General features: G+C 36.6%; 1 protein-coding gene and 1 long non-coding RNA gene across 11 annotated transcripts in view; both read left to right on the top strand.

Annotated features, from left to right (window-relative positions):
* Positions 1 to 583: 583 nt before the first annotated feature.
* LOC127148612 (uncharacterized) lies at positions 584 to 2,336 on the top strand. The gene is made up of 3 exons (XR_007819701.1): positions 584 to 1,772; positions 1,854 to 2,070; positions 2,152 to 2,336. It is a non-coding gene; the product is annotated as an uncharacterized LOC127148612 (long non-coding RNA).
* Positions 2,337 to 6,813: 4,477 nt separating this feature from the next.
* The window catches only part of LOC103488674 (eIF-2-alpha kinase GCN2), a 67,937-nt gene continuing 52,266 nt past the window's right edge, over positions 6,814 to 22,484 (top strand). The window contains exons 1-6 of one of the 10 annotated variants that reach the window (XR_001762530.2): positions 6,814 to 7,499; positions 8,035 to 8,103; positions 8,188 to 8,247; positions 8,329 to 8,434; positions 10,200 to 10,304; positions 16,822 to 17,220. Coding sequence is in view for 8 of the 10 variants with exons in the window: in XM_008447516.3 (XP_008445738.2) it covers positions 7,366 to 7,499; positions 8,035 to 8,103; positions 8,188 to 8,247; positions 8,329 to 8,434; positions 10,200 to 10,304; positions 16,822 to 17,220 (873 nt within the window). In the remaining 2 variants the exon portion in view is untranslated. Of the gene's footprint in view, positions 7,500 to 8,034; positions 8,104 to 8,187; positions 8,248 to 8,324; positions 8,435 to 10,199; positions 10,305 to 16,821; positions 17,221 to 22,484 lie in introns of those variants that run through there. The other 9 variants (XR_007819700.1, XM_008447517.3, XM_008447516.3 and 6 more) reach the window with 9 other exon arrangements.

Below are 22,484 nucleotides of genomic sequence, written 5' to 3'. Positions count from 1 at the left end.
TGTTGTTCACCCATATGAAGCAAAATTCATTGGTTCAATTAATTATAGTTGGATGTATCCTATTGAGAAAAGTCTATGCACGTTGAAACAGTTTATTCGAAATAAAGCACATCCTGAGGAGGTCTATTGTCAAAGCAAATGTGATGAATGAATCAGGTACTTTTTGTTTGAGATATCTAAGTGGGATTAAAACTCGATTTACTCAAGATGATCAAAATAATGATAGCATTCTCAATGACAAGGTACTTAGTGAGTTTAAAGTGTTCATGCAGAAGGTACAACCATTAGGTACGACAAGTTCATGATCTCTGTCATAGGAAGAGAAACGTCTTGCACATTGGTACATTTTGAACAATGTAGATGTAAATGCAGAGTACCGCAAGTATGTACTCTCAACTATATACTCCATTAGCACTTTAAGTTTATGTTAAGTTATAAGTCGTCACAAAGACTAACCATAATGTACTTTAGGAAACACTTGAGGTTGATACGTCGTCAAGCTCAAAGCGATGCCGACTTATTCAAAAGACATCAATGGGTATTTCCTGATTGGTTCAAAAATTAGGTGTGTACAGTACAAGAATTTGAGAATTGGTATCGGCTTATTTTAGAATTAGATTAGTTAACACAACAATTTCGAGTCATTGAAATAAGTGAGAGAGAAACCTTTCTCATGATTCTTCTCACTCGCACTGGGACCTACACTTGACGTTCGATCCTACATTTGATCCATCCCGATGGGGTACGATTTTACACGATAGAGTATGATTTTCGACACAACACAAAACAATAGAGTCATGGTAGTCGGTGAAAACAATGACAGTGGAAGTGCCGATAACAATTTCTACAGTGTATTAGATGAAGTTCTTTTTATTCAATATCTGATGGGATGACGTGTTTGGCTATTCAAGTATAGATGGTTTAATATGGAACCAGTCATTCTCGCAATCCAAGAACAACAAGTCTTTTACATCGAGGACCCAAAAAATGGTGCCAACTAGAAAGTGGTTCAATTGATCCAAAATAAACGTATATGGGATGTCCCTAAAGTGGATGATGTTGAGGATCAGCAACTGAATACTGGAAACCGTTGTTGGACACTGTGTGCTTGAACACATTGAGGATGACACCCTGTGTAGACTAGACGTTGGTCCTACAGTGGTGGAAAGATGATTGTGCGTCATGTCGTGTGCGACTTCATAAATGATGATGATGAACAATTATACATTTAAAGCAGATCAAACGATGACGAATCACGTATTCACATATATTTCATTTTTTATATATTTAGTTTCAAATACTCTCATTTGTTTAATTAATCTTGGTTTAACTTTTTCACAGGTACTATGTCATTCCTCAACGATTTCGATGAGACTGATGCTCTTTTTGATTTTAACGACGACACATTCAATAATGCAAGAGGAACATTCTCACTGGGCGACACATCAGGTTAGTCCCATTACATAAACAATTAATTGCATAAACATGGAGTTATGCGTTTCTTTTTTTCATAGATGTCGCTCTACCTAGTACTAGCACTCCTAGGAGACAGTAACACTTAAGGAACTTGGAGTTAAAGAGAGAGATACGTGCAGCAAAATCTAAAGATTCCCATATCCATCGCTCTAGGATGGGATAAGTCGATCTCCCCACATACCGTTTGCTTCAGCTATACCGTCGGTGTGTTGACGCAGGATACATTTTCAATCCGTTTCCTTAAGTGGGTTGACATTATTTCGGAGTAAATCGAGCTTGTGAAAGATGATTTACAAGTAAGTTTTTAAATTACCGTACCTATATGTTACCTACGTATATATATGGAAACCTAATCCATGTGTACTTTTCTTTTGTAGTGATGGTACGTGTTGGATTTCGTAGATCCTGCACTTACTCGATTTGTTGAGCATCAAATGCTCACCACTTGGAAGGATTTTCAAGGGAGAGAACCACCGCCATTTTAAGAAGTTCAATGATCCTGAACAAAAACGTGTCCACCCACCCCCTAGATTGAGGAATCATGTGAAAGATTGACACTTATTATGCGATCATTATGCTACTCGACAGTTTCTGGTGATTTACATTTTTTAACATTCTCAAACATTTGTTTATCTTTTCACTTTGTATGTAACATTTTGATTGTTTACATGTAAGAGCAATCAATGATGAACAGGGCTGCTAGAGCGAAGCAGCCCAACAACCACACTAGCGGATCCAAGTCGTTTCTAGAACGACAGTATGAGCTCATTGAACAACGAGGTCATCCAGTCAATCAGATGGAGTTGTTCAGAAAAACACACACTTGCGATGGCCAGTTTGTTTCGTAGGTGACCGCAGATGTGCATGTAAGTTTAAGAAAATATTTTCTCTTATTTCGTACATTTAATTTATAAGTTTAACTTAATAAAGAATTTTTTTGCAAAATCAAATGCTGGAACTCCAGTCCTAAGCCACCCTAGAGGATTCTCAACCACTCTCTAGGGACAAGATATACGAGATAGTTTTGGGTAGACAACTGGGATAGTTAAAAGGTCTTGGTTGGGGCTCTAGGCCAAACTCCCAAAAAGCTCTTCATCTTCATCATATGAGTAAGCAGTACAGACTAGGGAGGTTACCATGCTAAAATCTTGGCTTGACAACGCTCAACAATCTATTGAACAACAGAGCGAGCATTGGAAGAAAGTAACTAAAAACACGAAAAAAAGTGCCCGACAGATGAAAGAAATGAGGAAGATGATTGAAAAACTGACTTGAGCACAGAGAGGACTTTGATTCCGTTGTGGTACATATTTTTCGACTTTTTAAATTCTTTAGTTTTTTTATCGGTGATAAATATCTAAATTTAATTTCTTATCATTATAGGTTAGCATAGGGAAACTGACGTCCGTGGCGCTTAGTAGATTTAGTTTTTAGTTTTTATTTTTCATGTAATTTTTGAACCTACTATACTATTTAACATTTGAATTAATTTTAATATAAATTTGATTTGATATTTTAATTCTTTTTTAATAATTTTACGTTAATTGTTTTTAGAATTTGATTGATTTTTAAATCGAATCGGAATCCAATAGCAAAATAATAATAATAATAATAAATAAAATATTTTAAAAAGGTTTTCCTGACGCACACATGGCATCAGTAATGGATACCTCTACTGAAGTGGCGTCAGGCCAAGGTCCCTCAACGCCATGTTGGACATCCCCTTTTGTCGACGAACATGTTGACGTGGGCAATGCCTTATTGTCGACGCATTAACCAAACGTTGAGTTTAAGATTTTCCCCAACGTTTTGTGCTAGTCAACATCGGGCAAAACTTGTGGCCAAGGTCGTTCGGTTCTTGGTTGGCTTTGCCTCTTCCGACATAGTAATGTCGACACTCTCCCCAATTAATCGACCAGACAAGCGTGCAAAAAGTTTGAGACATGATCGTTCAGATATTGGTACACGATCATTTAAATCTTGGTAAAACGATCTTTGTACATGATCTTGTACCCAATCTAAATGAAAGGATTGTGTAACAATATCTAAACAATCTTAGCACAAGATCTTGTACCAAAGCTAAATGATATTGTACCAAATTTAGATGATCTTGGTACACGATCTTGTATCAAATCTAAATGATCTTCGTTAGATATAGGTAAACAATCATTTAAATCTTGATATACGATTGTGTAGTAAAAAAAGAAGAAGAAAGAAGAAGAAGGACATAATACCTTATAATAAAAAAAGAATAAAGAGATGACGTCGAAGATGAGAGATGACAAAGAAGGAAGAAATTCTGGAAGAGAAATGAAGAAATCTGAACAAGAAGACTTGGATATAAAGAACGAGAACTAATAATACGAAGAAGATGGGCAGACATTCAACAAAAAAAATTCAAAATCAATAAAGGCAAATCTGAAAATTATGAAAATAAATGGTAGCTTCATAGACTTTTTTGTTTTCTTTTTCTACGAGGGCCTTAAATATTCTTGAATTTTTTTTTATATGTGTAAATTTAAATAAACAATTGAATTTGAAAATTTAACATGCCACTCAAATTAACATCAATCATAACATTAAAAAAATGTAATTTGAAAAAGCAAAACAAACATGGGATATGATAGAAAGTTAGAATGAGTAAGAAAATCGAAAACTTGAACATGACATTGAAATTGAAATTAAACCTAACATAAAAGGAAGGGAATGAAATGTAAGAAAAAGCAAACATGGAATAAAATTGGAAAAAATTGCAAAATTGAAAATTTAATAGGAGATTGGAATTGGAATGGAACGACATAAAGATTGTAAGTTCCGAAAAAATAAAATATAACATGAAAAATTAAAACAACTATGTTTAAAATTTAACAATTCATTGGAATCAAAAGTAAAACAGAGAACCAAAGAATTGCAAGTTTAGAAAAATCAAGCATGACATGGAAAGTTTTAATAATGTATGTTGGAATTTTGTCAAAAAGAACTAATGAAATTCTCTTGTTATTTAATGAGTTGTTTAATTTCAATCTAATCCTTGTGTTTTACATCTTGCTACAGTTAAAAGATTAATAAAATATGCCCATGGTATAAGCGAATTTTGAGTATTATACTCTTATGATACAAATTTAATTCTTGTTGGCTATTGTGATGCAGATTGGACAGGATGCTCATATGATAGAAAAAACACTTCAACAGGATGTTTCTTTCTTGGAAACAATTTAATCTCTTGGTTTAGTAAAAAGAAAAATTGTGTTTCATTGTCTACAGTAGAGGTACAATATATTGCAGCAGGAAGTGGGTGTACTCAACTTATTTGGATGAAACTGATGCTCCAAGAATATGGTATTCAACAGGAGACTATGACACTCTATTGTGATAACATGAGTGCAATTGATAATTTTAAAAGTCAAGTACATCACAGTAGAACTAAACACATTGATATTAGACATCATTTTATTAGGGAGCTTATAGAGGGAAAAAAATTACTCTTGAGTTTGTTCGATCAAATCTTCAGCTGGCTGATATACTTACGAAACCACTAGATACAAGTTCTTTTGATCACTTGAATGTTGGTTTAGGTGTTTATAAATTTGATTTATATATTTGTTATTTAAGGGAGACGTGGTTACACAATCGTTTAGATTTGGTTACACGATTGTTTAGTTTGGTTGTTTAAATTTGGCTTCGTTTAGATTTGGGGCGATTTTTTTTACACGATCGTTTAGATTTGGCTAAACAAAATTTTTCAAGATTCCATGATCGTTTAGATTTGTTTAAACGATCTTTTTAAAATTCTTTTGTTACACGATCGTTTAAACTTACCTAGATGATTTCTTTTTAATTCTTTTGGTACATTTATTATTTTTACACGATCGTTTAGATTTGACTACTTCAATCTAAACAATTTCTTTTCAAGATTCTTTGTACACGATCTTTTAGATTTCGTTACCCTAATTTAAACGACGTAAAAAAAGAGGAGGAAAAGAAGAAAGATGAAGGGATGAAATCGCATGAAAAAAAAAGAGAAAAAGAAGAAAGATGATAGAAAGACATCAGATTTGGTTACGCAAATCTAAACGACGTAAAAAAAAAAAGGAAAAGAAGAAATCGCAGCGGAAGAAAAAAAGATAAAGGAAGAAACGATAGAAAAATTGCAGCGAAGAGGAAAAGAAAGATGGAATGACAAACCTAAATATTTAAAAAAATGACTAATAATCTATTATAATCTGAATCCCAATTATAATAACACATGCTATAATATTCTTCATCCTAAATGCAAGTTATAATAGGAAAATTTTTATGAAGGTAACAAAACACTAAACTATTTTTATGAAGGTAACAAAACACTAAACTATTTACGACTCGTGTAACAAAGCCCATAAAATTAGTCATTTTTTAAATATTTCAGGTTTATCCTTCCATCTTGTTCTCCTTCTCGCTGCGATTTTTTTTATCGTCTTCTTTCTTGTTGCGATTTCTTTTATCATCTTTCTTCTTTTCCTTTTCTTTTTTTCTGCTGCGATTTCTTTCTATCGTCTTTCTTCTTTTTCGATTCTTTTTTACGTCGTTTAATATTTCCATTGTCTTTCTTCTTTTTTTTCCGCTGTGAGTTCTTTTCATCGTATTTTTCTTTTCTTCTTCTTTTTCCATTGTGATTTCTTTTTATCGTTTTTCTTCTTTTCCTCTCCTTTTTATAAGTCGTTTAATCTTTCCATCGTCTTTTTTCTTTTCCTTTCTTTTTTTTCCTCTACGATATTTTTCCATTGTCTTTCTTCTTCTTTTCTTCTTCTTCTTCTTTTTTTACGTTGTTTAAATTTGGGTAGTTTAAATTTGGGTAGCCAAATCTAAACTATCGTGTACACAAAATAGTAGAATCTAAAAGATCGTGTATAAATAATCTTGAAAAAAATCATTTAGATTGGAGTAGCCAAATGTAAACGATCAAATCTAAACAATCGTGTACCAAACAATAGCCAAATTTAAACGATCGTCTACCAAATATATTACGTGCGCATTTTGTACCAAATATATTACGGCGCGTTGTTGACAGAACATTTTTGGTATTTTACACGGTGAGCCTATGAGTTTTTTCTATTTTTGAAATTGTTCTATAGACTGTAAATATTTTGTCGTTTTATTCTATTTGTAAAAAGACCCCTTGTAACTCATAAACTATTATAACAGCCAAATTTATCCCCAACGCCCCTCGTAAATATTTTGTCGTTTTATCCCCGAAAATGTATTTGCAATTTGGAAAATAGGCGATACAAACAAACATGGCCTCGAATAAAAAAAAGGATCACATTTCATAAAAGACGAATATTGAATTCGTTGGAAGAGACCAATTTTCCTCAAAATTCCGAAAGTGTATCCTACAATTTTTGTTTGGTTTTGGCGCCGCCAATGAAGGCATTGGAAGACGGATGGTTCTTAGGAGCTCACCTGTTCACGCACGTAACGACGGAGTCTTCCAGAAATCGAATTCCGAATTTAGAATCATAACAGGATCAAAATCAGCTGCCTACCGTCTCAGAGTATCCTGCTTTTTTACCTCAATCTCCGCTGACTTTTGTTCCGCGTATTCCTGCTGCTTCATTCACGTGTGTCCCTCGTTCTATTCACTCCAAAACGCCACAGAACTTCAGTTTTTCCACTTTGAGGTTATTTCATTTCGTCGGATCAGCTGAAGGTTTTCACTTCGATTGTTATTGTTATGCATATGTATTTAATGATGGTTGTCATTGAATTTTTGACTAAACCTATGCGAGAGTAAGAGAGGTTGATGTGAAATGGAAGAGAGATATGGCATGGTCATGAGTATTTTTCCACGAAATATGCTCGTGGAGTTGTGAATGCGAGGTTACGGGTCGAGTTTTATGTTTGGACTTGGAAATGGGGCAGAGTTCGAAGAAGAAGCGGCGTGGTGGGGGGAGGGGTGGGAAGAGGAGCAAGGGAAGGACGCCACTGACAGATTACTCGTTCAGTGGTGAAGAGAGCGACCTTATCACAGAAGAGATCACTGCCTTGTAAGTGCCTCTTTACATCAAGTGATTTTGTTATGTTAATGGTGTTTGCTCCATGCTTCTATCTACTAGCAAAGTTGTTCATTGGCGAACTTGTTACTCATTTATTGTTCATTGTTCAATGTTATTCTCCCTTATTAGATTCAACTCCTATGAAACCAATCTTTAATGATAAATTACAACCAGTTGGATCTCATTTGTGTCATACACTATCTGATTTCTAATTGTTTGGCATTTGGTTACCCTCCTTCTTTTATCATTTTGAACGATAAGTACTGTATCACCCGAGTTTAGAAGCGGGATATGAATGAATCGATATAAAATATGGGTAAGAGGAATTTTGAGGATATGAAAGTATGCTTATTTATGGCTTGTGTTTTTGTGTGCCTTTTTGCATTCTTTCATGTTTCTCAACGAAAGCATTGTTATACAAATTGAAATAGTTTCAGAGGGCTAGTATCCTCTTCCCATGTCGAGGAGACAAAGTTCCAAAAGAAAGAAAAACTACAAATCAAAATCTACTTTATTTTGTTTTTAGGTGTGCGATCTTTCAAGAAGACTGCAAAGTTGTCACTGGCCCATCTCCTCAAGTTACCATCAAACTTAAGTATGCCTCATATTCTACCGTACTTTCTATATCAACGAATTAGAATATTTTAGTCTTGAGCTTCAATTTTTGCTTGGCAATCAGACCATATTCAAATGACATGGGGTTCGAAGATCGAGATGTATCTGCTCTTCTTTCGGTGAAGTGTGGCTGTTTCCAATTTTATTTTTGTTTTTCTTCTTGAGTTGCCGAGTTAAATCTGTATTTCTTTTTGTTATTAGTTAGGTACTTGCCTGGATACCCATACAAATGCCCAAAGTTGCTTATAACCCCGGAGAGAGGTTTGGAAAAAGGTGACACTGAAAAGCTGCTTTCTCTTCTCCACGAACAGGTACAAGCTAGGTGTTATTTGATGAAACATGTACCTGATTATTTCTTAATCTTTTAAAAGTACCTTTGTAGATATGACATTTCTTTCAGTAATTGTACCAATTCATAATATTATTTTAAACACTCCCTTAGGCCCTATTTTTTTCCTTAAAGCGATCAATTGTTTTTTTCTTTAATGGAAACAACATTCGATGAGAAAAAAATGAAAGAATACAAGGGTTAAAGTGATAAATTGTTATTTTAATGGTGACAATGGCAACTCTGAAACAAAGGTTTTTATGTAGTTAATATTGCAACAACCTTTTCTTTCCCTGTTTGGGCTGCCCATTATTGTCAATAAGACTTGGGAGAAGTTTTGAAGGGATTTCTTATGAGAAGGGGCTGACGATGGAAGGAATCTGTTAGGCTACCAACCGGTATCACACTGTTCTATTAACTTCAACAAAATAAGTACAGCCCAAGATACCCAACACTTTGATATAATAACAATGCGCAACAATAAGTCTTAACAACAAGAGAACAGCAGTAGCCTAATACAGCAGAAAATACAAACACACTAACAATCTGGAATTACTCAAAGACCAGCTCAAACACTAGTAAACGAAAACAAGAACAAAGGAACCTGGACCCTGCTCTCTCCTTCGCAAAGGAGCCTGCAGCCTCTCTCTCTTTTCTACCCAAAATTATCTGTATCCCTTCTGCTCTTCTCTGCTCTATTTAATTTCCACTACTAACTAACTGTGGACCCCACCTGCTGGTCCCCGCTCTCCTTGCTTTCCTCTATTCCCCCACGTGCTCTCTCCTTATTGGCTTCATGGCTATTCCCCTTAATCCCACGTGTTCCCCCATCATTGGCTTCATGAATCTTCTTATTTCTTCTATTATATGTGAATAGTATTGGGGGTCTAGCAGAATCTCCTCTACGAAGGCAGCGAGTGGTGGCCAAGCCATTGGATTTTGGGGGATTAGGCGTAGGTGATTTGTATGTGTTCTCCCTTTCATTTTGAATAGTTTGTAGATCAGATTGCCAATGCCTTCCTAATAAGATATGACAAGCTTCCATATCAAGAACGTCACATACAATTTGAGGCTCATTTTTTAAGTTTGCGTTGTATTTTGTTTTCTTTTGTTTATTCGGGGGTTTAGAAGTTTTTGTTCAGTTCGTTGGTTCTTTTAGTCCTTTTCAGCTCTTAGTATATTTCTCCTGTGCTTTGAACATTAGTCTCATTATCATCATTAATAAAGAGGCTTGTTTTGCTCAGTCTCATTATTATCATTAATAAAGAGGCTTGTTTCCATTTCTAAAAAACAACATTAAGGAATTAGCTTTCCACTAAATCTTCATCTTGGTGTTCTCTCTCTCTCTCGAAGTTATTTGGTTGTTTGAGATTCACCGCAGCAGTTGGAAAGCTTTTATTTCTTCAATTTTCTGATTTGTGTAATAGTTTTATTTTGATTGCTGGTTTGCCTTTTCTATGCTTACTTGGGGTGATTTTATTGTTTTTTTTCTTTTCACTTATTTTGGAGTATGTTTTCTTCAACAATAATCTCTTCTTCTTTTTTTTAATTAAAAAGTTCCGTATCTTGTTGAAAAATAAAAGTTAAAGAATCTGGAAAAGCACAATTGGATTTTACATTGCTTCATACGCCATATATTTTAGAAGTTTCCTTCGCTGTGGTTGATTGTTGATAAATATACTTAAAATTTATGGTTTTCCCCGTCTTTGAATCTTCATAACAAGATAACAATTTTTTGTACTTTCCAGGCTAATTATAATGCTCGAGATGGAAGGATCATGATTTTCAATTTGGCAGAGGCTGCTCAGGAATTCTTGTCAGAAATAGTGACTATAGGAGAATCAAATGAATCAGTAAGATATGTTCAACTTCGTTTAAGAAAAAAGAAAATGACAAAAAATATGTTTAAATTTCTGTTAAAAAACGATGTATCCAAATAATTTCTTCTTTAAAATTTCATTAAATATCATTTTCCTGATAATTGGATTTTTCAAAGTCTATTTTTAGGGGAGAAACAAATTTTCTTCCTGAATGAAATAGAGGGAGGTTATAGACAGACAACCACGAAGAGGTGTTTTTCAAGAAAGCTTTCCTGTCAGAAATTAAAAAAGAAAGAAATACTAGTCATTAAATGAGTGTTTGCATTTACACCAATAAGAAGCTGGAAGCAAAATTAATTTCATAAAACTATCAGAACTCGAGTACCCCTCAAAACTCTTCCATTTGGTTCACGATTCCAGAAAAAGACTATTGATCGCAAGCCATAAGGTCATCTTTACACCATTTGGAAGGATGTGCTACGGAAACTGGTGCAAAAATATCATTAATGTTTCCAAACATTACCGTAGACCAACCAAAAGCTCCTAACATAGTAACCACTACTGGAAGGCAAGTTGGATATATGTCTTTTTTTATTAATGATGATAGAAAAACAAGTGTAGAAATCAAAGGGCTAAAGCTAAGCCCATTGATACAATGATATCAATCTAATAAAGCATTAAAATTGAGAGAAATTGTGCATGGATTATAATCTTTGAAAAGAGGGTGTTTGCTGGACCATAAACCAATCAAATTGCAAATATTCTCCCAGAGTTATTGCTGCTTGTTTGTCTGTCATTGAAAATTTGGTTGTTTCTTTCCAACCAAATCGTCCACAGAGTGCTACCGCAATATTGAAGATGATTATGTTTCTTCTGTTGGCAAGCTTGGCAGTGCACAAAGATAAGCAAAGTGATTTTGTATTGCCACCTTGAGGGAACCATCCAGTTTGCCAGTGTAGTTTTTCCCCGAGAGTCCTTGTCTTTTTGCAGTAAATGAAAAGGTGGTTCATTTCATCATTGTGTGATTTGGAAAGAGTGCACCAATTCGGATTTACGCATGAGTTTGGATACTTTCTTTGGATAACTTCCATTGTATTGATCCGTTCATGAATGATAGTCCACGTGAAGAACTTCATTTTTTTGGGATAGGAAATCTCCACAAGTTTTTGAACAGCGATGGCTCTATCTTTGCTCATCAGTCATGGAATCATTATATAAAGGCTGTTTGACTGATGCAATAGAGAACATACTATTCCCACTTAGATTCCAACGCGGTTTACTTGGCCCTTTGTCTGGGTATATAGCAGGAAGAAACATCTTTGGTGAGCTGCCATTTATTGCTTTCTCTTTCATTTAAAGGTCTTCTCGGTATAATGTCCTAGTCGCTTGACCTGTTGTCCCAAACCTGTTTAACCGAGGCATTTTGGGTTTTGGATATAGCGAAAAGCCTAGGAGCAGTAAGGGAGAGGGGCTTTTGTCACTCCAATTACTATGCCAAAAAGACAGATTTTCTAGTTGTTGATTTTCCATTTAAACTTGCTTTCAAACCAATCTAATCCTTCGATTATGGCACGCCAGGGGGGCTTCCATGCTGCTATATTTTCCTTCATTGGTATGGCCCCAAGATGGGTGCTTTTGTATTTAGCTAAAATGATTTTCTCCATAGAGAGTTCGGCTTTGAATGGAAACGTCAAAGCCACTTGCATAGGAGAACAAATTTTGTGTCTCTGATTTTTGTGATGCCTAATCCACCTTGTTCTTTTGGGATAGTAACTTTAGACCATCGGATATATGTCTTTTTTATTAAAAAAAGAAAAAGGAAACATTGTTCTTCTTTTCATTGATATTATGAAAAGAGTCTAATGCTAAAAAATACAAGCCATCAAAAGACAAAAAAATAAAGGATTTATTGAGTAACTCCATTTTCTCCTTTTTCTCTATTTTACAAATGTATCGAGAAACTCCATTTTACAACTCTGCACCTAAATGTTGACTTCCTAACTCCAGCATATTAATTCTAGACTTTATTTTTAATAGAATAACGTCTAACTCAATTCTCCCAAAAAAAGGTCAGCATTCCGGGTCCCAAACTCCCAAAAAGAATTGACTAATAAAATAATAGCGAGTTTGGTTGATATAATGAAACTGTGCCTTTTCTATTGAGGCAAGTTGGATTTTTATAAATCATGAAGACAGGGCTGAAATTTCTGAAGCAACCAGGAAAGGGAATTTGCCAAGAAATGTTATTTTATTGGACTTAGTGTTTTGTGGGTATCACCACAGCAAAATTCAACAAAGTGCTCGGCTATGTTTCTTAGTTTGAATAGGTGTTTTGCATGAGACTTGAAAACCCATGTATTTTTCTTTTTATTGCCACTAATACAAATCTCTACGACCATCATGGATTGGCCTAGTGGTAAAAAAGGGAGACATAGTCCCAATATCTAACTAAGAGTTCTGTTAGTGATATATAATTAAATTTGCCTTTAACCATTAGCTTAAGCTTTTGGGTGAATTGGTGATTTAATATGGTATCAAAACAGGTGGTCCAGAGAGGTTCTGTGTTCAAGCGCTTGCATCGTCGTTTCCTCCCCAACTAAAATTGATTTCCACTTGTTAGGCCTTTCAAATATTTCAAGCTCACAAATGAGGGGGAGTGTTAGTGATGTATAATTAAATTTGCCTTCAACCACTAGCTTAAGTTTTTGGGTGAATTGGTGATTTAATAGGTTCAATCCATGGTGGCCACCTACCTAGGAATTAATTTCCTACGAGTTTCCTTAACAACAAAATGTTGTAAGATAGTCCTTGAAGCTGTACCTCTCATAGATTGATGGGGAATTCTTTGCAACCGAAATGAAGACATTGTTGTTACTAATGCAAAAGGCTGTGATCTAAATGACTCACTGTCTCCACCTAAAAAAGCTGGTTGTAATCTTCTGCAAATAACACGTGAAGCCCATGTTCTCTTTATTAATAATAAAAACTCAAAGTACAAGTGAGTTATACAATGAGCGTAATAAAGAAGCCTAGAGAGCGGTAGGCGAGGGAGGATTAGAAGGTGCACCCGGGCATCTCAACTAGGTTGATACCCCCTTAAGACCAAGACATCATATCCCAATTAAAGTTAGAAATAAAATATGCTAAAATACAATGAAGATATAGTCCAACCTAATACAAAGAGTCTAGACAGAGAAATAAAGAAAGGGAAATGGGACAAACAAAGCAGTACAAATGTTGAGCCTATAAACAAAAGCAAAAGCAGCCCAACCATGATAAGTGAAGTTGGATACTGTTTCTTCAATTAATATATTACACTCATTGGACAGTAACTAGCTGTTGCAAAAACGGAAGGGAAAGGGACCCTAAATAATGGCACTAACTTCTAATAAGAGTGGGAAATGGTCCGTGTAATTATGTACAAACCATCAGTCTTTTTCCTATCAATGAGCTAGCTGTTGTGTGCACATAACGAGTAAAGGCAGTCATGTAGAGAAGGTCTGCATGGTGGAATGAGGTTGGACAATACATAAAAGATGTGTATTCCGCTAGGAAGCCTGAGCAGCAAGGAATGAATCGGAAAATTCTCAAGAATGCTGTTGACTAAAAGACCATCACAATAGTCTATGCACGAGAATGATTCATGTCTTGGCGAAAGGAATAAGTGAAACTAATGTATACTTATGATTTGAAATGTGTTATTGAATTTAGACAGTGAACCTGTGTTAAACGAAAATGATTTACAAACTTTATTCCCAAAAGGTTTTCAAAAGCATTGCTCACTAAGTCTTTTGACTTATGTTTAAGTTTTTCCTCCCCAGGTTGTATGAGGAAAGCAATCGTTTAGAAAGGTAAGCGATCGGGTAGACAGGTAAGTGATCATTTAGGTAGCTAAGCGATTGTGTTTGAAAGGATAAGTGAGTAGGGCTAAGTGATCGGTCAAGGAGCTACATGATTGGACTGGGAACCTAAACGATCGTTGAAGGTTGAAGACTTTGAAGACTTTCAACATTTCTTTGTTTAATTCTTGTTGAGAAAGTTTGTATCATGTCCTGTTCTGTTGTAGAAACTGTTGGGTTGGAATTAATAAGAGAAGTTTACTGATTTAATTTCTGCTACGTGGTATTTAGTTAAGTTTTATTTAAGTTGTGTTAAGTAATTTGGAAAAGGGCATGACACTTTGAGAGCACATCCTCCATTCAACTCAAATTTTAATAAGGCTGTCCATAAGTTGTTGAAAGATGTTTGCTTTCGGATATAATGCTTGAGGATTTTCGGAGCCAATTTAGGCCTTTACAGAATTCAGAAATTAAAGGGAGAGAAAGAGTTGTGGTGGCCGGATTTGAAGAGAGCCGTTGGGTGGGAGGGAAAGAGTTTTCTTTGATTACTTTGGAGAATATAGCATAATTATTCATGATGGTAATTAGAGGCTTTTACCTTTTATCTCTCTCTCATTAGATCTTCAGCAGCTGGATTAATGAAGATTAGGTTAATACCTGTGGGCCCCAGTTGCTTTTTGGGACAGCTGTGGTCATTAGGAATGTCATTATCTAAAAGAGGAGACTATTTAGGTTCCCTGAATAGAGTTGGCTGCCACCTATTTGCTAGATCCTGTCATCTTATCCGATGCTGATAAAGTGGTCGAAAAATGCTATAGAGGCTCAAATGGACTTCTATTCCTTGGTAGGGTTGCAAATACTGATTTTGGGACATTTAGTACTGTTGGGAAGGAGGAGAGATCAAAGCCTTCATCATACAAGACGTCTCTTATTCTCACCCGATCAATGGAATTGTTGTACACATCCTGCAATCTGGGGGCTTTTTTGGAAACTGGGGGTTTAAAAATTCAAAATCACCAAAATGTAAAAAGATGTTTCCCCTCTTTTGGTATGAAATTTCAATCGTTGAAGGGATAAAACCGCGGAGGTTCTTCTTACTTGAATTGGAGCTTCACTACCATTAGTAAGATTCAAGATTTCTGTGGCTATTTGTTATGATCTCCGAAATGATCTCCAATTGCCTAAAAAATACTTCTACCCAGAAATCAAGGGAAAAATTCTTAACTTTAAGCCAAATCTCCATATCCTTTCAACACGAGTGGTCTACTGTCTTTCAAGTTATCCTATTTTCAACTTTAAGATGGAAATTTCCCCATGTTTGCCATTTTCCTTCCATGCCAATGAGGTCACTAAGGGAGCCTTGATCAAGATTGATAAAAGCATTGTCATCGTAAAGGGGATTTATAACAATATTGGTTTGGAAGTTCTTTTTCAGTATCTTGTGAATCATCCTCCAGTTGTCGAAAGCAAATAGTTTCGATATAACCCATAGTTTATCAAAGTTGATCTTGATCACTTCATGGTTCTTAATTAACCCTTGCATTTGAATTGGGGAGGGATGATGGCCAGAATCATGAAGTTTACCTTGATAATTGGAAGTTTGGCTGGGTTCCTTTTTTCCAGGCCTTGGTACTATTTTATTGGAAATTTTAGACTTGACCTTCTCGACATAACTGGGCTTTTATGTCGGTGGTTGAAAGGGGGCTTTGGTCGAGTTGTCTAAAATCCATATGGAATAACCAACTACATCAATGAACTTTTCCCGCATTTTGCAGAAGGATGACCAGCCTTGCTTGTTAACTTCGAAGCAAACTCTAAGGGTGAAGTGACCTCCTGAATAAGGCCAAAGATCACAACTAAGGATCCAACCCGAATTAGTTTGAAACTTGGAAATCTTCAGTTGGCCTCTGTCAATATCAACATCTTTCTTGAAGAAACGTTCTACTGGGTTTTTGAGGAGATTAGAAATGGTAAGCTGGGTCCAACGAGGAGATTAGAAATGGTAAGCTGGGTCCAACGGAGTTGAGCTTTAGAGATTGATATGGATTTATTGGCTTCCACATCTTCAATAATGTAGCTATCGTTCTCTTTCCAAATGCAGTAGTGTGATTGATTAACTTTGCAGCTAATAATTGCGGAGAGGGCTGGCTAACTGGGGAGGAGGAGAGAGGAGAGGGGAGAGAACTTACTTTTTCCGGTCTACAACCTATGTGATCTTTTGGAAGACGCCCTTAAATATACAAATAAGGAGGGAAATACAATTTTTTATTGATAAGGTGAAACGAGACTGATGCTGAGAATATAGAGAAACAAAATCATAAATCAGAGACTCACAGTTATAAGAATGGCAGCCACATGCGCCAGCCAAGGGGAATAATCTCTCACTAATTTTAGGTTCGAAGGGAACTAACATATGACATCTGATAACTCTATACAAGTGGGCTAATCCTCTACATAATGACTAATGAACCACAATTCTGCAAATGCTATGGTAAACTAAAAATATTTCTCGATTCTACCAAAAGAACTTCAGCCGGAAAGCCAATAGACAGGAGCAAGTGCTGCACAGCCTACACTGCGCCTTCCATGAAAGGGTTACAAGAAGAAACTTGAATGGTTGTTTCATATGAATTCAAGTGCATTTTATATATCTTAACTTTTTCTTATTTCTTTATGTCTGCTGATCGTGATTTTTCTACTTACTGTGCAAGGTTGGCTGTTCTCATACAGCGAGCACTTCTCAACTGCTTCCAGACAAGATAACTTCAAATGAGAAGAAAGGGCCTTATGTTTATGGCTATATAGACCTCTTCAGTGGTTCAGGGGAGTTATGGAGCTGGAGCTTTGACATGGACGAGAAGCTCAACTCCCAAGCACAACCTCTTGTAGCAGAAAGCTTGAAACTAGGAACAGTCCAAGAAAAAAAGCTTGATAAAGTTCAAAACTTATTAACACGACAAAATTCAAAACGAGGTGAATTATTGTCTCCTTCCTCTAACCTAGGTACCCTCGAAGAAGAAACTGAAGGTGACAGTCAGAGCATAAATTCTTCAAATTCAAGATCACCAATTGTACAGAGGAATGAAGATGGTAATGAAGGTGAGAAGCAGGTAAGCATTCTTGGGCGTGGTTTACTATACTTGATGTTGGTTGTTTGACTTGTTAAAATTGTATACTTTACCTGCGTCTTGACAAAATTTTATTTTGCATTCATTAATTATTATTATATTTTTTTTGTTTCGCCCTCTTCAGGTTGTTACATTCTTATGCTGGATAACCACTTCACTAATATTGAGATTATGTCCTTTTCTTTTTTCATAGTTTTTTCCTTTTGTTTTGTTCTCTTGACCTGACTTTGTGTTGGCAAAAGCTTTTGCTTCATAGATGGAAAAGTAGGAAATTTTTGAATAATAGATTGTGCCTACAGATTTTGGAAAAGAAAACTCTTGATGGTAACGGTTTGAGATTGCTACAATGTGATCTTGAGAGTTTGTCATCCAAGTTAAGTGGCATGTGGTATGACCACTTAAATATATGCATTTATGAAATTTATTATTGTTATAAATAGTAGGCTTGGGCCTTGATGAAAGCCAATGGGTAGTTAAGTTTTACTTTGCCTTATTTCTCTGTTCTTTTAATTAGGCTCGTGTTGCCTATAAATTTTCTCCCTTTTGTACCTTTATGATCATCATAAAATAATAAGAAACATATATATCGTGGTTTTTTTCTCTGTACTAGGGTTTTCCGTTATGATCTTGTGTTCTTTCTTCGTCTTTATTTTTTTTTTTTTCTACTGATCCTGTATTCCTCCACAACTTCGTTTGCAATGAGAATAGGATCCAAGATTTGGCGACCTTCCAGAAAACCGCTTTGTGTAGGAACGTGATACTTGGCATTACTTTCTTTAATCTTTCTGCAAGTACCTTTGCAATCAGCTTATAAATTAAAGTTGTAAAGACTTATTGGCCTAAAGTCTTTTACCCTTGCTGCATCTTCTTTCTTCTTGATTAAACAAATGAAGTTCTAAAAAACACACGTACTTAACTTCCCATTCTCATAAAACTAATTGAAAAGAGTAAGACAATTGTCTTTGAAATGATCCCAAAATCTAATTAAAAACTCAGCTGTGTATCCATCTAGACCAGGGGCCTTGTTTTTACCCAATAGTTTGATAGAACTTCGGCCAAGTAAGCTGTATGAACTCTTCTTTTATTAGAATCAGTAACAAACAAACAGAATTGATGAGGTATCAATTCTGCCACAAGCTCTTGATCTTGCTTCTCAAGAATCAAGTACAACTTCTCACTAAATTTCTCATGATCTTCTTCTATCATTAATCCTCTATTTATACACATTTTCTTAACACATTTAACATGTGTTTTCTAACTAATTTCTAACTAATCTGTTAACTGCTTTCCTAACTAATTCTGTTGTAGCTTATTTCTTCTTTGGTAAATTAGCTTGATTGGGGGTCTAACATTACTCCCTCCTTTGAGATTCACCTTGTCCTCAAGGTGTAGATTAGGGTACAGCTGGTTCATTTCATCATAGTCTTCCCACGACGCTTCATAGTCCGGCAAATTCTTCAAGGCAACTAGCACTTCCCACTTCCCGGTTTTGTCTTGTCTGTAGTCACGTGCTTTTTCCGGTTGCGACTGCCACTCGAGCTTCTCTGTTATGTTTTGTAGTGTGGGTACTATATTTGTCTGCTGATTTACAAACTTTTTTGAGTTGCGAAACATGAAAAACAGGGTGGATAGCGGCGTTCGTTGGTAATTCCAATCTATACGCTACCTCACCAATTCTTTCGAGAATTTTGTAGGGTCCAAAATACCGTGATGATAGTTTTTCATTCCTTTTGCTTCGTAGAGTGGCTTGTCGGTATGGTCGTATTTTAAGTAATACTAATTCATCAACCTGGAATTCCACTTGTCTTCTTTTTCGGTCAGCATATAGTTTCATTTGTTGTTGAGCTAGCAATAAGTGCTCCCATAGTGCGTCTAAGGCCACATCTCGTTCTTTCAACTGCTCGTCTATTGAAGAATTTGAAGTTCTTCGTTCTCCATAAGATAGTAGGGCTGGCGGTTTACGGCCATAGACCACTTGGAAGGGTGATTTTCCCAGTGCCTTTTGATAAGTAGTGTTGTACCAGTACTCGGCCCAAGGTAGCCATAGGATCCATTCCTTTGGGCGTTCACTACAAAAGCATCTGAGATAGGTTTCTAGTCCTCTGTTGACTACCTCTGTTTGTCCGTCGGTCTGCGGGTGGTAAGCTGTGCTTTTCTTGAGTTTAGTGCCCGCCATTTTGAACAATTCATTCAGAAATGGATGAGAAAAACTTTGTCTCGATCGGAGACAATGGAAGTAGGGAAGCCGTGCAGTCGCACTATTTCTTTTACAAAGCTTTCTGCTACTGTCTTAGCTGTGTAAGGGTTTTTAAGGGCCAAGAAGTGGCTGTATTTGCTGAGCCGATCTACCACCACGAGTATTACATCCCATCCTTTTGCTTTAGGTAGACCATCAATGAAGTCCATAGAGATGTCGCTCCAAATTTGATGCGGTATGTCAAGTGGCATTAATAGTCCGGCTGGCGATAGAGCTAAGCTTTTGTTGCGTTGGCATGTTACGCAAGCTTCACAATGTTTTTTAACATCTGATTTCATCCCCTCCCAATATAGCTCACTTGCTAGTCTTTTATAAGTTCTTAGGAACCCGGAGTGTCCTCCTACTACTGAGTCATGAAATGTATTCAGTATGGCTGGAATTAGGGAGGACGCTTTTGAGATTACCAGTCTATTCTTGTAATGCAGGAGACTATTCTTTATTGTGAATTTGCTGGTTTGGTCTTCGTCCTCTTCGTTTAAGCTTGCTACTATTTTCTTTAGCTTTTCATCTTTCTCCACTTCTTCCTTTATGGTTTCCAAGTCCATCCAATATGGTACTGAAATGCTGTTTAATTGTATGTCCGGTGGTCTTCTTGATAAAGCATCGGCTGCTTTATTTTCTAAGCCGGGTTTTTACACCACTTCAAATGAGTACCCCAATAGTTTAGATAACCATTTTTGATATTGTGGCTGGATGACCCGTTGTTCTAGCAAAAATTTCAGTGATTTTTGATCCGTTTTTACTACGAATTTTGCCCCAAGCAAGTATGGCCTCCATCTTTGTACGGATAGTACAACCGCCATCAACTCGCGTTCATATATTGGCCGAGCTCTATCTCTCATGGATAGTGTATGGCTGTAGAAGGCAATGGGTCTTTTTGACTGGATTAGTACTGCTCCCACTCCAAAACCGGATGCATCTGTCTCTATTTCAAATGGGAGTGTAAAGTTGGGTAAGGCTAACGTTGGTAGAGACATCACTGCAGACTTCAGCTTTCGAAACGATTCTTCCGCATCTTCGTTCCATTTGAATCCCCCTTTTTTGAGTAGTTGGGTTAATGGGGCTGCTATTGATCCATAATGTTGGACAAATCTCCTGTAGTAGCCTGTTAATCCAAGGAATCCCCGAACTTCTCTTATATTTGTTGGGCATGGCCAATCTGCAACAGCTTTTATTTTCTCCGAGTCTACTTCCACTCCTTCTCCTGATATGATATGTCCCAAGTATTCTACCTTCTTCTGGCCAAAGTTGCACTTCTTTTTATTGGCGAAGAGGGTATGCTTTCTCAATGCAAGAAAGACCTTTTCAATATGCTCTATGTGGTCTTTTTCATTCTTGCTATAGATCAGGATGTCATCGAAGAAGACCAGCACAAACTTTCTCAAAAATGGTCTAAAGATGCTATTCATTAAGGCTTGGAAAGTGGCCGGGGCGTTGGTTAACCCAAACGGCATAACAAGGAATTCGTAGTGGCCTTCGTGAGTGCGAAAAGCCGTCTTCGGAATATCTTTATCAATCATTCTTATTTGATGGTATCCTGACTTGAGGTCTATTTTTGAGAATACCGTTGCCCCATTTAACTCGTCAAATAGTTCTTCAGCTACTGGTATTGGGAACTTGTCTGGAATTGTGGCGTTGTTCACTGCTCGGTAATCGACACAAAAGCGCCAGCTGCCATCTTTCTTTTTAACTAATAGTACAGGGCTTGAGAAGGGGCTATTGCTTGGTCTGATGATGCCTGAAGCTAGCATTTCTTCTACTAATCTTTCCATTTCTGCCTTTTGTTGAAACCCATATCTATAGGGTCTAACGTTTATTGGATTGGTTCCTTCTTTGACATGTATTTGGTGTTCTATTCCTCTTCTTGGCGGCAGTCTTTTCGGCCAGTCAAATACATCTTCGAACTGTTTCAGCACGTTTTGCAGGGGTTCATCTCCAATGGTTGTTGCTGCTGTGCTGCTTTGTTCATTTTCTGTGTGAACTTGTACTGCCCTGCATTCGATTAAGAATCCTTCATCTTGTTCAACCCAGGTCTTGATCATACTTTTAAGGCTAATGCGTGATTTAGTGAGGTTGGGGTCTCCTTTTATTGAGATCTGTTTTCCCTCACTAGAGAATGTAAGTGTGAGGTTTTTCCAGTCGACTACTGTTATTCCGAGCGAGTGGAGCCATTGCATACCTAGTACGACATCCACTCCTCCGAGTTCTAATGGTAGAAATTCTTCCTTCACTTTCCAATTTGATAGTTGGATTTCCACGTTTTCACATATTCCCTTGCCTTGTACTGCTGTTCCGGATCCAAGTATAACACCGTAGTGGCTGGTTTCCTTGACGGGTAATTGTAGTTGTGGGTGGCTCCACAATCTATAAGGATGATCATGTGAGGATTCTCACTCCTTTCTTATATTCTTTTACTAACTCAATGGCAAAAACAGAGGCAGCACTCTGTGTTTATATATTTATATTGCCAAAAACAGTAGATACAAGATATATGATAGAAATAACTAGGAAATAAAACAAAGAAACATTAAAGAACAAACCAACCTATTCTCCTAGGCTAAGGTAGGGTTCCTCAGCCGCCAATCCCTCTTCTTTACCAAAACATTCTCATAAATCTCTCATACCTAGAATGCTACCCTCCCCTTGCTATTTATAAGACATTTGGCCGAATAGGACAAACAAGATTATCCTGTAGGGCCCACTTGCTGCTCCACTAACCCACTATTTCATTTCCATTCTCTCTTTCCTCCTTGCTGTCTTGTAACTTTCCTTTCTTGCCCTTCCTCTTATACACATTAATAATGGGAGGTCTTACAATACCCCGGGGTTCCAAAATCACCTTGTCCTCAAGGTGGAATGAAGGAAACTGTTGATTCATTGAGTAAACGGATTCCCAGGTGGCTTCACTGTCGGGCAATCCTTTCCATTTCACCAGCCATTCATTGGCTCCCAATTCAGGACTCCAACGTATGCCTAAGACTGTCTCCGG

This window comes from Cucumis melo, chromosome 3 (assembly GCF_025177605.1).
Source record: "Cucumis melo cultivar AY chromosome 3, USDA_Cmelo_AY_1.0, whole genome shotgun sequence".
In the NCBI taxonomy this organism is placed as follows: Eukaryota; Viridiplantae; Streptophyta; class Magnoliopsida; order Cucurbitales; family Cucurbitaceae; genus Cucumis; species Cucumis melo.
Note: the sequence above shows the minus strand (reverse complement) of the source record. Positions and strands in the feature narration are given on the sequence as shown.